The sequence below is a fragment of the Heptranchias perlo genome, chromosome 16 (genome assembly GCF_035084215.1).
Source record: "Heptranchias perlo isolate sHepPer1 chromosome 16, sHepPer1.hap1, whole genome shotgun sequence".
NCBI classification, from domain to species: domain Eukaryota; kingdom Metazoa; phylum Chordata; class Chondrichthyes; order Hexanchiformes; family Hexanchidae; genus Heptranchias; species Heptranchias perlo.
The window spans coordinates 8,325,445-8,341,533 of NC_090340.1; the positions used below are offsets into that span (position 1 = coordinate 8,325,445).

The 16,089-nt window shown below is 46.0% G+C and overlaps 1 protein-coding gene across 1 annotated transcript in view; it reads left to right on the top strand.

Annotated features, from left to right (window-relative positions):
• The first annotated feature begins 11,225 nt into the window (after window positions 1-11,225).
• calb2a (calbindin 2a) overlaps window positions 11,226-16,089 on the top strand; it is a 274,121-nt gene continuing 269,257 nt past the window's right edge. The window contains exons 1-2 of the mRNA XM_067997410.1: window positions 11,226-11,316; window positions 12,159-12,235. Coding sequence (XP_067853511.1) covers window positions 11,226-11,316; window positions 12,159-12,235 — 168 coding nt within the window. The remainder of the gene's footprint in view (window positions 11,317-12,158; window positions 12,236-16,089) is intronic.

Below are 16,089 nucleotides of genomic sequence, written 5' to 3' on the forward strand. Positions count from 1 at the left end.
GAGGTATTCAAAATCATGAAGGGTCTGGACAGAGTAGATAGAGAGAAACTATTCCCATTGGTAGAAGGGTCGAGAACCAGAGGACACAGATTTAAGGTGATTGACAAAAGAACCAAAGGTGACATGAGGAAAAACTTTTCTACAGAGCAAGTGGTCAGGATCTGGAATGCACTGCCCGAGGGGGTGGTGGAGGCAGATTCAATCTCTAACTATAACTGGATAAGTACTTGAAGGGAAAAAATTTGCAGGGCTACGGGGATAGGGCGGGCGAGTGGGACTAGCTGGATTGCTCTTGCATAGACCCGGTGCAGACTCGATGGGCCGAATGACCTCCTTCCGTGCTGTAACCATTCTATGATTCCATATTTGGAACAAGAGTCGAAAGTTCAGAATGGCACTGACTATTATTATTAATAAAAAAGAGAGAGGCAAGAAAAGTTGTAACAGAGAGCGAGATTGGAGAGGGGTTCAGCTATCAGTCAATACGCTCGCTATCTTGTCCAGGTGTGTGAGTGAGGTCATGACCCTGAAATTCTCCAGGGCCACTACTGGTCTCCTGCTGTAACGCTGGCGCAAGACCGGGGGAAACGCCAGACAAATGGCCGTTTTCCGCCGTTATGTCATTTCAGCTAGTCTCACGCCAAAGTTACAGCAAGAGACCAATGGTAGCCCCCCTCCACCCCTCCCCTCTCCTCCCTCCCTCCTCTCCTCCCCCACCCACCCAGAATTGCAGGGCCACTGTCCAGATATGGGAGTAGGATTCAAATCTTGGGGCCTGTGTTGACAACTTTTCACACCATGAAAACTAACACACTTCATCACAAAAGTATTAAACCACTCCACTCCTTCCCTCTTCACATTAAACACAACACATTTCGATTACATTATGCTTAATACTGACTACATCAATCCCAGTATCGTACTGGAAATTTCACCGTGGCCCACAGCTGCAGACGCACAGTTAAGCTATGGGCTGCGGCCAACTGAGGTGACCTAAAAAATGAGAGCAAGAAGGAGGTTGCTCCAAATATACTCCCGATTTCTCCCAAGAGGCTTTGCCTGGAAGAATAGGGTCCCCTCTCTGTCCAGGTAGTCAATCAAACTGCCAAATCAACCAATCAATTGATTCCTTTTCAACTGTTTAGTTATTCAGAAGTTTGTATCCCTGCACTTATTATCAAGAGGGAATCAATTCTAGGAATGGTCAAGTACCTTGGCTCAGAATTGGCCCTCAAGGCAGTAGAAGATTCCTTCATTACCCCTCTCCCCAACAACACTCCACTCAAGAAAGTCAATTAACATGATTGCAAACTGTCCTTGTGACAATAGCTCAATCTAAAGTTAGTTGTAAGTCCTGGATTCCAAGATCCTTGAAACCGTGGAGTAAGGGTTAACTCAAGTGTTCCTTACACTTAACATTTTTAAATAGATAATTTCTTACAATTTCCGCATTAGTATTCTATCTAAACCACCTCAATGTTGGCTTTTCTTTCACTGTGTGTTACAGGGGCTAGCATTCACTGTACAGAATATTAGGTAGGTTCATGCTTCAGGCATGGAGCTTTACACACATGTGCAAATTGGGAAATGAAAAGGGAGGTCAGAAATCCCTTAGGACTTTCCACCAACCAGACTATTCGCAACCTTGGCGTCCTATTTGATCCTGAGCTGAGCTTCCGACCCCATATACCTCTTCATCACCAAGACCGCCTACCTCTGTAATGTCGCCCGTCTCCGCCCCTGCCTCAGCCCATCTCCTGCTGAAACCTTCACCCATGCTTTTGTTACTTCCAGACCTGACTATTCCAGTGCTCTCCTGGCTGACCCCCCACCTTCACCCTCTGTAAACTTGAGCTCATCCAAAACTCTGCTGCCCGTATCCTAACTGGCACCAAGTCCCGTTCACCCATCACCCCTGTGATCGCTGACCGACACTGGCTCCCGGTCCACCAACGCCTCAGATTTAAAATTCTCATCCTTATGTTCAAATCCCTCCATGGCTTCACCCCTCCCTATCTCTGTAACCTCCTGCATCTCCACAACCCTCCGAGATCTCTGCGCTCCTCCAATTCTGGCCTTTTACACATTCATGACTTGCTCCATTGTTTTTTACCATCTTTGGACAAAGCAAACATGCAAAGACAAAAGGAACAAAATTGAAAAAATGGTCAAAGTAAAACAGCAAAAATCAAACACAGAACATGAAAGCCTAGGAATGAGTTACCAGGGCAATGTGAAAGGGAGACATTGAGATGTGTTTCTGGAGAGGAAAGGGATTGAGTGTTTGAGGGGTATGATGAGAAGGCGGGTAAGTGGGTAGTTGGGACAGTGAAAAGATAGTTAAGTGAAAAGGAAAGATGGCAGGGAGATGAGACAGCTGGTAGGTGAGAAGCTGGATAGGTGAACAAGTTAGAAGGTGGACAGATGAATTTTAAAAAAAGAAATAATCGATAGAACACTTTTCACAAGCTCAGAACGTCCCAAAGCACGTTACAGCCAATGAACTCCTTTTGAAGTGTAGTCACTGTTGTAATGTAGGAAAAGCAGCAGCCAATTTGCGCACAGCAAGATGCCACAAACAGGAATGTGATAATGATCAGGTCATCTGTTTTAGTGATCATAGAATCATAGAATCATAGAAAGTTACGGCATAGAAGGAGGCCATTCAGCCCATCATGTCCATGCTGGCTGAAAAAGAGCTATCCAGCTTAATCCCACTTATAGAATCATAGAAGTTACAACATGGAAACAGGCCCTTCGGCCCAACATGTCCATATCGCCCAGTTTATACCACTAAGCTAGTCCCAATTGCCTGCACTTGGCCCATATCCCTCTATACCCATCTTACCCATGTAACTGTCCAAATGCTTTTCAAAACACAAAATTGTACCCGCCTCCACTACTGCCTCTGGCAGCTCGTTCCAGACACTCACCATCCTTTGAGTGAAAAAATTGCCCCTCTGGACCCTTTTGTATCTCTCCCCTCTCACCTTAAATCTATGCCCCCTCGTTATAGACTCCCCTACCTTTGGGAAAAGATTTTGACTATCGACCTTATCTATGCCCCTCATTATTTTATAGACTTCTATAAGATCACCCCTTAACCTCCTACTCTCCAGGGAAAAAAGTCCCAGTCTGTCTAACCTCTCCCTGTAAGTCAAACCATCAAGTCCCGGTAGCATCCTAGTAAATCTTTTCTGCACTCTTTCTAGTTTAATAATATCCTTTCTATAATAGGGTGACCAGAACTGTACACAGTACTCCAAGTGTGGCCTCACCAATGCCCTGTACAACTTCAACAAGACATCCCAACTCCTGCATTCAATGTTCTGACCAATGAAACCAAGCATGCCGAATGCCTTCTTCACCACCCTATCCACCTGTGACTCCACTTTCAAGGAGCTATGAATCTGTACTCCTAGATCTCTTTGTTCTATAACTCTCCCCAATGCCCTACCATTAATGGAGTAGGTCCTGGCCCGATTCGATCTACCAAAATGCATCACCTCACATTTATCTAAATTAAACTCCATCTGCCATTCATCGGCCCACTGGCCCAATTTATCAAGATGCCGTTGCAATCCTAGATAACCTTCTTCACTGTCCACAATGCCACCAATCTTGGTGTCATCTGCAAACTTACCAACCATGCCTCCTAAATTCTCATCCAAATCATTAATATAAATAACAAATAACAGCGGACCCAGCACCGATCCCTGAGGCACACCGCTGGACACAGGCATCCAGTTTGAAAAACAACCCTCTACAACCACCCTCTGTCTTCTGTCGTCAAGCCAATTTTGTATCCAATTGGCTACCTCACCTTGGATCCCGTGAGATTTAACCTTATGTAACAACCTACCATGCGGTACCTTGTCAAATGCTTTGCTGAAGTCCATGTAGACCACGTCTACTGCACAGCCCTCATCTATCTTCTTGGTTACCCCTTCAAAAAACTCAATCAAATTCGTGAGACATGATTTTCCTCTCACAAAACCATGCTGACTGTTCCTAATTAGTCCCTGCCTCTCCAAATGCCTGTAGATCCTGTCCCTCAGAATACCCTCTAACAACTTACCCACTACAGATGTCAGGCTCACTGGTCTGTAGTTCCCAGGCTTTTCCCTGCCGCCCTTCTTAAACAAAGGCACAACATTTGCTACCCTCCAATCTTCAGGCACCTCACCTGTAGCGGTGGATGATTCAAATATCTCTGCTAGGGGACCCGCAATTTCCTCCCTAACCTCCCATAACGTCCTGGGATACATTTCATCAGGTCCCGGAGATTTATCTACCTTGATGCCAGCACCTGGTCCATAGCCCTGTAGGTTACAGCACTTCAGGTGCACATCCAAGTACTTTTTAAATGAGTTGAGGGTTTCTGCCTCTACCGTCCTTTCAGGCAGTGAGTTCCAGACCCCCACCACCCTCTGGGGGAAAAAATTTCTCCTCAGCTCCCCTCTAATCCTTCTACCAATTACTTAAAATCTATACCCCCTGGTCACTGACCCCTCTGCTAAGGGAAATAGGTCCTCCCTATCCACCCTATCTAGTCCTGTCATAATTTTATATACCTCAATTAAATCACCCCTCAGCCTCCTTTGTTCCAAAGAAAACAGCCCCACCCTATCCAATCTTTTCTCATAGCTAAAATTCTCCAGCCCTGGCAACATCCTCGTAAATCTCCTCTGTACCCTCTCCAGTGCAATCACATCTTTCCTGTAATGTGTGTCTAGAACTGAATGCTGTACTCAAGCTGTGGCCTAACCAATGTTTTATACAGTTCTAGCATAACCTCCCTGTTCTTATATTCTATGCCTCAGCTAATAAAGGAAAGCATCCTTGTATGCCTTTATAACCACCTTATCTACCTGTCCTGTTACCTTCGGGATCTGTGGACATGATCTCCAAGGTCCCTGTGTTACTCTACACCTCTCAGTATCCTCCCATTTATTGTGTACTCCCTTGCCTTGTTTGCCCTCCCCAAATGCATTACCTCACACTTCTCTGGATTGAATTCCATTTGCCACTTTTCTGCCCACCTGACCAGTCCATTGATATCTTCCTGCAGTCTACAGCTTTCCTCCTCACTATCAACCACACGGCCAATTTATGTATCATCTGCAAACTTCTTGATCAAGCCCCCTATATTCTAGTCCAAATCATTAATATATACCACAAAAAGCAAGTGATGTTGGTTGAAGGATAAATATTGGTCAGGTCACTGGGGAGAACTCCCCTGCTCATCATTGAATAGTGTCATGGAATCATTTACATCCACCTGAGAGGGCAGACGGGGGTCTCGGTTTAACATCTCATCTGAATGACGTCATCTCGGGCAGTGCAGCTCACCCTGGAGTGTCAGCCTGGATTATGTGCTCAAGTCACTGGAATGGGACTTGAACTGATGATCTTCTGACTCAGAGGCGAGAGTGCTGCCACAGAGTAAGTTAGAAGGTGAATCGGTGAATAGTTTAGAAGGTGAGAATATGGATTGGTGAATTGGGATGGAGCTAATGGCCCTTCCCTGTTCTAGAAATTGTTATGTTTTATTGAGAATAATGAACTGTGGTGTTTCTCCCTATAAGGCTTGCACTCTTCAGTAATGTAGAGTTATTACAAGTTTAGGGCCTTGCCTTAAGTATTCTCCCTGACACAGTGGCCCTAGTCGTTCTGATGAGCAGTCACGTTGTCTTATGCCTAGGGTTGTGCTCATATTGCCCAATATCTAACAATGCAATAGCACAGCCCAGGGCTGTAACCATAGTAACTCTTCTCATCTGAATTGGATAGTTATACCTTTCGGATGTGTGTTTAATCAATCCTTTTGAAGGCAGACCGAGAACACACTTGGTGAGACAAGGCCGGATACAAATCGTTACATCGTTTTATTTCACAGCAAGTGAACATACAGAACAAGTTATGATTGAACTCACGTAATCCAATCAGTACAACTTGTCTTCACATAACTATATAAAATAACAAGCACGATACACTTTCTCACATCAGTGCATCATCTTACTTGACTTAAACAAAATAACTCCAAACTAACCTTCCGGATTCTCCTTCTGAACCTGGCCAACTTTACTTTCATAGGTTTTCATTTCCAAATCCTGGCTGACCACACGGACATTGCTGGATCTGACTATGCTTGCAGCATTGTTTTAAATAACCCGACCAACTTCTTTTGTTTCTCTCTATGATCCTGATCCCCATTTGTTCACAGCCGGAAGGGAAGGCCGACCAAGCAATCCCTGTCCAGCGGGCGGGATTACAGACTTCCCAACACAATGGGTGTGAATTATTATTGAGACAAGCTAATGCATTGCTCGTTGTTTACAGTCTTTGGGAGAAACAACTACCATTAACATATTAACCATCTCTGGTCCAGGTGATTTTTTTCCACACTGATGTGAATACATACTGATTTAAAAAAAACAAGTACTTCAAAATAAGTTTGCAGCAGTATGGGGTGTTGATGAATGTTCCTGATTACTATCTCCATTAGTAGGGTGAGTATTGGATGTTACTGTACACTATCACGGTTACACTCTCTCCAGTACGGGGTGTGTTATTGGATGTTCCTGTACATTATAAGGATTACACTCTCTCCAGTACGGGGTGTGTTATTGGATGTTAATACACACAATGAGGATTACACTCTCTCCAGTAGGGGGGGTGTTATTGGATGTTCCTGTACATTATAAGGATTACACTCTCTCCAGTCGGGGGTGTGTTATTGGATGTTCCTGTACACTATAAGGATTGCACTCTCTCCAGTCGGGGGTGTGTTATTGGTTGTTCCTGTGCACTATAAGGATTACACTCTCTCCAGTACGGGGTGTGTTATTGGATGTTCCTGTACATTATAAGGATTACACTCTCTCCAGTCGGGGGTGTGTTATTGGATGTTCCTGTACATTATAAGGATTACACTCTCTCCAGTCGGGGGTGTGTTATTGGATGTTCCTGTACACTATGAGGATTCTATTGCAGGCAATTGGGACCAGCTTAGTGGTATGAACTGGGCGACATGGACATGTTGGGCCAAAGGGCCTGTTTCCATGTAGTAAACTTCTACGATTCTATGATTCTATGATTACTCTATCTCCATAACGGGGTATGTTATTGGCTGTTCGTGTACACTATCAGGATTACACTCTCTCCAGTACGGGGTGTGTTATTGGTTGTTCCTGTACATTATAAGGATTACACTCTCTCCAGTAGGGGGTGTGTTATTGGTTGTTCCTGTACATTATAAGGATTACACTCTCTCCAGTAGGGGGTGTGTTATTGGTTGTTCCTGTACATTATAAGGATTACACTCTCTCCAGTACGGGGTGTGTTATTGGTTGTTCCTGTACATTATAAGGATTACACTCTCTCCAGTAGGGGGGGTGTTATTGGTTGTTCCTGTACATTATAAGGATTACACCCTCTCCAGTACGGGGTGTGTTATTGGTTGTTACTGTACATTATAAGGATTACACTCTCTCCAGTACGGGGTGTGTTATTGGTTGTTACTGTACATTATAAGGATTACACTCTCTCCAGTAGGGGGTGTGTTATTGGATGTTCCTGTACACTATAAGGATTACACTCTCTCCAGTCGGGGGTGTGTTATTGGATGTTCCTGTACATTATAAGGATTACACTCTCTCCAGTCGGGGGTGTGTTATTGGATGTTCCTGTACACTATGAGGATTCTATTGCAGGCAATTGGGACCAGCTTAGTGGTATGAACTGGGCGACATGGACATGTTGGGCCAAAGGGCCTGTTTCCATGTAGTAAACTTCTACGATTCTATGATTCTATGATTACTCTATCTCCATAACGGGGTATGTTATTGGCTGTTCGTGTACACTATCAGGATTACACTCTCTCCAGTACGGGGTGTGTTATTGGTTGTTCCTGTACATTATAAGGATTACACTCTCTCCAGTAGGGGGTGTGTTATTGGTTGTTCCTGTACATTATAAGGATTACACTCTCTCCAGTAGGGGGTGTGTTATTGGTTGTTCCTGTACATTATAAGGATTACACTCTCTCCAGTACGGGGTGTGTTATTGGTTGTTCCTGTACATTATAAGGATTACACTCTCTCCAGTAGGGGGGGTGTTATTGGTTGTTCCTGTACATTATAAGGATTACACCCTCTCCAGTACGGGGTGTGTTATTGGTTGTTACTGTACATTATAAGGATTACACTCTCTCCAGTACGGGGTGTGTTATTGGTTGTTACTGTACATTATAAGGATTACACTCTCTCCAGTAGGGGGGGTGTTATTGGTTGTTCCTGTACACTATAAGGATTACACTCTCTCCAGTAGGGGGGGTGTTATTGGTTGTTACTGTACATTATAAGGATTACACTCTCTCCAGTACGGGGTGTGTTATTGGTTGTTCCTGTACATTATAAGGATTACACTCTCTCCAGTACGGGGTGTGTTATTGGTTGTTCCTGTACATTATAAGGATTACACTCTCTCCAGTACGGGGTGTGTTATTGGTTGTTCCTGTACATTATAAGGATTACACTCTCTCCAGTAGGGGGGGTGTTATTGGTTGTTACTGTACATTATAAGGATTACACCCTCTCCAGTAGGGGGGGTGTTATTGGTTGTTACTGTACATTATAAGGATTACACTCTCTCCAGTAGGGGGGGTGTTATTGGTTGTTACTGTACATTATAAGGATTACACTCTCTCCAGTACGGGGTGTGTTATTGGTTGTTACTGTACATTATAAGGATTACACTCTCTCCAGTCGGGGGTGTGTTATTGGTTGTTACTGTACATTATAAGGATTACACTCTCTCCAGTCGGGGGTGTGTTATTGGTTGTTCCTGTGCACTATAAGGATTACACTCTCTCCATTTGTACAGGGTGTATTATTGGCAGTTCCTGTGCACTATAAGGATTACACTCTCTCCAGTAGGGGTTGTGTTATTGGATGTTACTGTACATTATAAGGTTTACACTCTCTCCAGTAGGGGGTGTGTTATTGGATGTTCCTGTACACTATAAGGATTACACTCTCTCCAGTAGGGGGTGTGTTATTGGATGTGACTGTGCACTTTTTGGGTTACACTCTCTTCAGTATGAAGATTCAATCCCTTGGCTATCTTTCTGTCTCAATAGCTGTATCCTAATTGAGTGGAAAAATGGCCCTTTTCTCTTGTGATGCCTGTCCAGTATTTGGAGCTTCTGGCCATTTGATAAAAGTTAATCACATTTCATAAAGACTCTTCCTTTCCTTTTTAAAATTAAACAAGTTTCGATTATGTCTGATCGACACAAAGTCAAACAACTGCTGAAGTTGACTTGAAAAGCTGATAGAAAAATGGGAATCTGCAAGATTGCTCAGCCCTATTGGTCAGGTGAGGACAGGATGGGATTGTGCTGGGCTGGGATCTCCCTTTCCTCCCCATTCCCCTTCCCCACCATTGAACAGTCTGCTGACACTGTCTCGAATGGCCAGCTGGCTGAGCAACCAGCAAAGAGCCAATGTCTTCAGTAGACTAGGAAAGAGAAAATTGTTCTGTATATAGATATGGTTCTATATGCATACACATTTAGATAGATTTTCTTCCACTGCCAATCGTGCCTTCAGCTGTCTAGACCCAACCATCTTCAGCTGCTTCATCAATGACCTTCCCTCCATCATAAGGTCAGAAATGGGGATGTTCGCTGATGATTGCACAGTGTTCAGTTCCATTCGCAACCCCTCAGATAATGAAGCAGTCCGAGCCCGCATGCAGCAAGACCTGGACAACATCTAAGCTTGGGCTCATAAGTGGCAAGTAACATTCGCACCAGACAAGTGGCAGGCAATGACCATCTCCAACAAGAGAGAATCTAACCACCTCCCCTTGACATTCAACGGCATTACCATCACCGAATCCTCCACCATCAACATCCTGGGGGTCACCATTGACCAGAAACTTAACTGGACCAACCACATAAATACTGTGGCTACGAGAGCAGGTCAGAGGCTGGGTATTCTGCAGCGAGTGACTCACCTCCTGACTCCCCAAAACCTTTCCACCATCTACAAGGCACAAGTCAGGAGTGTGATGGAATACTCTCCACTTGCCTGGATGAGTGCAGCTCCAACAACACTCAAGAAGCTCGACACCATCCAAGATAAAGCAGCCCGCTTGATTGGCACCCCATCCACCACCCTAAACATTCACTCCCTTCACCACCGGCGCACTGTGACTGCAGTGTGTACCATCCACAGGATGCACTGCACCAACTCCCCAAGGCTTCTTCGACAGCACCTCCCAAACCCGTGACCTCTACCACCTAGAAGGACAAGGGCAGCAGGTACATGGGAACAACACCACCTGCACGTTCCCCTCCAAGTCACACACCATCCCGACTTGGAAATATATCGCTGTTCCTTCATCGTCGCTGGGTCAAAATCCTGGAACTCCCTTCCTAACAGCACTGTGGGAGAACCTTCACCACACGGACTGCAGCGGCTCAAGAAGGCGGCTCATCACCACCTTCTCAAGGGCAATTAGGGATGGGCAATAAATACCGGCCTTGCCAGCGACGCCCACATCCCATCAACGAATGAAAAAAAGCTCTGGAATTCCATCCCCAAACCTCTCTCCTCTCTACCTCTATCTGCTCTAAGATGTTCCTTAAAACATACCTCTTTGACCAAGCTTTTGGTCACCTGCCCTAATATCTGCTTATGTGGCTCGGTGTCAAATTTTGTCTGAACACGCTCCTTTGAACTTTTTACTCCGTTAAAGGTGCTATATAAATGCAATTTTCTGTTGTAGATAGCTGTAGATATTTATTAGGGACCCGTCTGGTTTAAATATTTCGTTAATCCTTGTTTTCTGAATGAGTTACTGAAATGATAGCTGTTGCTACTGGATCCACATCAAACCCGGGCTCGAAACAAGAGCTCAGGCACAAGGTTGAAATCCTGCAGAGCCGAACTGGAGCCTGTACCCAGACAGTCTTCTCCATACTGGAAGAAATTGGTTTGCATCTGATTTCTTGCAACATCTTTTTAAACGATCCAGCAATGGGGGATAGGGGGTTCATTGGACTACAAGTCCCAGGTCGCTGCAGGTACTGTGGGCAGGGTGGCCCCTGCAGGCCAGCGAAGGGATTGCGGCTCCGAAGGGATAAAAAGGCTGCGCTCAGCCGCAGGTACCGAGCATTTCAAAGACGGATCTAAACACTGGCAGTGGCAGACAGGATGGCTAACAAGCAGCAACCGCCTTATCTGAACCTGGCTGAACTCACCGCCTCCCAGTTCCTGGAAATCTGGAAACATTATGATGCAGATGGTGAGTTTTATGTGTTTCTCTTAAAAAATTAAAAATGCATTTTTAAAAATAATGTAATTGTAACATTTTTTTTTTTGGTAAAGCAGCAGGGAAACTTAAACTTTAAATATTTGCAGCTTTTGCGTGTTTTGCAACCCTTCCTTGGTTGAAAGGCAGTATATTTTAAATAAATCTACATTCGCCTAGAGCAAGCAGTGTTATTTCAGTGTGAGTGCATTTAGGAGACGCTGAAACATGAAAAATGTCATTCAGCTATTGAGAAAGGCACAGAACGCATCGCCTGCCCCTGGGGCAGGCGATGCGTTCTGTGCCTTTCTCAATAGCTGAATGACATTTTAGCTGATAAAACAGACACCTTTCCCTTATGATGCCTGCCCCTTATTTTGAGCTTCTGGCCATTTGATAAAAGTTAATTACACTTCACAAAGACACCTCCATTCCATTATTTAAAATAAAGAAAACACGTTTAGAAAAACTTCGCAATTGTGGATTTGTCTTGCTGGAGTTGTTGAGATTGTGGAGGTGCTGGATGTAAGATCAGGGTGGAGAGAGACAAGGATTTAAGCCGTGGATGGGACTGACTGAATTTCAACAAGTTCTGCTTGGAAGGAATGAGTGAGAAGGTAGAAATCCGAAATCCTCCCGAGATCTCCGGAATTCCAGGGATGCTAAAAATGAACCTGGATTAGTCCCCTGGATTTCTGGTGGGGGGGTTTGTCATTTTCATTAATGTTAAGACATGTTTCCAGCCCCTCGCCTGCCCCGGTTCAGTGGCCCTGGTTATTATTGGGGTGTTTCAGATTCCTGGGTAACCGGAAATTCTTTGCATGTGTCATGTGCAGGTAACGGTTACATCGAAGGGAAAGAGTTGGAGAACTTCATTCGAGAGCTGCAGCGAGTGAGGAAAGGAGCGGGAGTGGTAAGTAAGCCGTTCATGAACGCTGATAGGAGGGGCTCCACATGCAAGCAGTGAGGGCTGTGATCACCAGGGATGAGCCGGGGTAGAGCCCCATTTAAACAGGGGAGCCGCGGTTAGATCCCCATCCGAACAGGTCCCACTTTAAAATAACCAATAAATGAGACTTGAGAAACCTCGGAGATCTGTTTTGGAATTGACGCTGATCAGTTTCAGAGACATGATCCTGATTGATTTCTGCGGTATGCTTCATGCAGAGGGAGAGAGAGGGACAGATGGGCTGACATCACATTTAGGGAGACAGAGAGGCAGAGAAGAGGTTGGGAGAAACAGGAACTAACAGACAGTGAGACACACACACACAAGAGCAGATAGAGAAATGGGCAGTGAGAGAGGTGGAGAGGCTGATAAGGGGAGAGACAGAGAGTACAAAGATAGGGAGAGAGACAGATGAACAAAGACAACACAGTGAGCTACAGGTGAGCAATCAGAGAGAAAGGGAGAGACAGAGCTAGATTGACACAGACAAATAAAGACACAGAGAAATACACATACAGTCAGTGAGAGAGATAGACAGAGAATGAATAGTGTCGGAGAGAATAATCGATGGAGGAAAACAGAGAAGATGACCGAATGAGAGACAGAGATAAATAGATGGAGAACAAGAAGGAGAGACAGACAAACAGAGACAGAGAGAGAGAATGAGAGTCAGAGACAAATAACAAGACAGAGAGAGCAATTGAGAGACAGAGACAAAGAGAAAGACAGAGAGATAACGAGAGACAACGACAATAGAGAGACAGACAGAGAAAATGAGTCAGAGGCAAATAAAGAGAGCGAGACAGAATGAGAGAGAGAGACAAAGAGAAAGACAGAGAGAGAGAGACAGAGAAAGACAGAGAGAGAGAGAATGAGAGAGAGAGACAAAGAGAAAGACAGAGAGAGAGAGATAGAGAAAGACAGAGAGAGAGAGAATGAGAGAGAGAGACAAAGAGAAAGACAGAGAGAGAATGAGAGACAGAGAGAAAGACAGAGAAAGAGAGAATCAGAGACAGAGAGAAAGACAGAGAGAGAGAATGAGAGACAGAGACAGAGAGAAAGACAGAGAGAGAGAGAATGAGAGACAGAGAGAAAGACAGACAGAGAGAGAATGAGAGACAGAGACAGAGAGAAAGACAGAGAGAGAGAGAATGAGAGACAGAGACAGAGAGAAAGACAGAGAGAGAGAGAATGAGAGACAGAGACAGAGAGAAAGACAGACAGAGAGAGAATGAGAGACAGAGACAGAGAGAAAGACAGAGAGAGAGAGAATGAGAGACAGAGAGAAAGACAGAGAGAGAGAGAATGAGAGGCAGAGACAGAGAGAAAGACAGAGAGATAACGAGAGACAACGACCATAGAAAGACAGAGAGAGAGAGAATGAGAGGCAGAGACAGAGAGAAAGACAGAGAGATAACGAGAGACAACGACCATAGAAAGACAGAGAGAGAGAGAATGAGAGACAGAGACAAAGAGAAAGACAGACAGAGAGAGAATGAGACAAACAGGAGGACAGACAGAGAGAGAATGAGACAAACAGGAGGACAGACAGAGAGAGAATGACGACAGAGACAAACAGGAAGACTGATGAGGGAATGAGAGACCGAGAGAGAGAATGAGAGACAGAGACAAAGAGAAAGACACAGAGAGAGAGCATGAGAGAGAGACAAATAAAGAGAGAATGAGAAGCAGAGACAAATAGAAGAGAGAGAATGAGAGAGAGAGACAACTAGAAAGACTGACAGAGACAGAGAAATATTCACAGACATGTAGTGAGACAGAATGAGAGACAAAGATAGTCATTGAGAGATGTAGACATTTACAGTGACAGAGGGAGTGACAGAGGGAGAAACATAGAAAAAGACAGACCAACCAAGAGACAGAGAATGAGATCAGCAGACAGACAGCAACCAGCAGACAGTGAGAAAATAGACAAAAAGAGAGACAGACAGACAGAGGCCAAAAAAAAGAGAAAAAGACATCCAGGCATACAGATAGGGAGAGGGTGCGAGATGGGGGGGGGAGAGAGAGTGGGTGAGAAAGAGACAAACAGAGAGTGAGGCGAGCAGGCAGATTGAGAAAGATAGAGGCAGATATTGAGACTGACAGATATAGATAGAGATAAACAGATAGATAGATAGATAGATAGATAGATAGATAGATAGATAGATAGATAAAGAGAAAGACAAAGAGGGATAGGTAGATGGAGAAAAAGGAGACAGACAGACAATGACCTCTGCTCACCCTCTTTCTGAAGCTGATGAGATTGATGGGAAAGACAGCCTTGATCTGATGGCAGATATCGATAAGCATCCAACAAATGGATAATGGGACAGATGAAATGAGTGAATAAACAGCGGGCCTGAAGGAGGAAAGAAAATTTAACATTTCAGATCCCACCGACTTGGGTCTGTCCCGAGGAGCTGCAGCCAATGATTTGTTGTGGGTTAGGCTCTGTTCCATTCTGGAGGGAGTGGGGTAACACAGCCTCTCACAGGTTCATAACACCAATAAACATTCACCGAATGGTGAGAAAATCAACACCAAACCCCCTCACATCACCCCCCACATCACCCCCAAACCCCCTGATCAACACCATCACTACCCCCCCACATCACCCCCGAACCCCCGATCAACACCAACACTACCCCCCACATCACCCCCGAACCCCCGATCACCCCCGAAACCCCCCGATCACCCCCAAACCCTCCCGATCACCCCCAAACTCCCCTCCTGATCACCCCCGAAACCCCCCGATCAACACCAACCCCCCCATCAACACCTAACCCCCCCGATCACCCCTGAACCCCCCTATCACCCCAAACCCCCCGATCTCCCCGAACCCCCCAATTGCCCCCATCACCCCCGACCTCCCCCTCGATCACCTCCGAACTCCCAATCACCCCCGACCTCCCCCTCGATCACCTCCGAACTCCCAATCACCCCCGACCTCCCCCTCGATCACCTCCGAACTCCTAATCACCCCCGACCTCCCCCTCGATCACCCCCGAACCCCCCTCCCGATCACCCCCGAACACCCCCGACTACCACTGAACCCCCCGATCACCCCCGAACTCCCCCGACTACCACTGAACCCCCCGATCACCCCCGAACACCCCCAACCACCACCGAACCCCCCCTGAACCCCCCGATCAACACCAACCACCACCGAACCCCCCCTGAACCCCCCGATCAACACCAACCACCACCGATCCCCCCTGAACCCCCCGATCAACACCAACCACCACCGAACCCCCCCTGATCACCACCCCCTCCCCGATCTCCCACCCTCCCCCGATCACGACCGACATCCCCCACCCCCCCCGATCATCAACCCCACCCCCATGCCTGAAGTGCGGCTCCATGAGTTGCCCAGATGGAATGAGACGCCCTGGAATTGGGGTGAATTGGCGACTGAATAATAGTGAAAATCAGAATGTGTGACGCCTCCCCTGGTGTCTCGGTGAGTAAATGCACCACCTGGGCTGTGTTGGGTCAGGGATTCTCAGGTGGGGAGGCAGGAAGGGTGCTACAATTGACCTCAGTGCCCCTGAGCTGTGCCAATGGGGGGGTGGGGGAGGGAGGGGTGTAAATCAGCCAATCTAGTGACTCCCCTGCCGGAAAGCACATGTCCTTGGATGTTGAATGAGGATGGGATCGGACTCAGCTTTGATGCACCCCATGGTCGAAATGCTGCCAACACTTACTGCCTGGACTCAGGTGTGAGGAACGGTGTTCTGAGCAGGGTACAGGAGAGTCGCCAACACTTCGGGCCAGAGCGGTCTCCTGGACTAGTCTCGATTGCCTAAGGGGGGGGG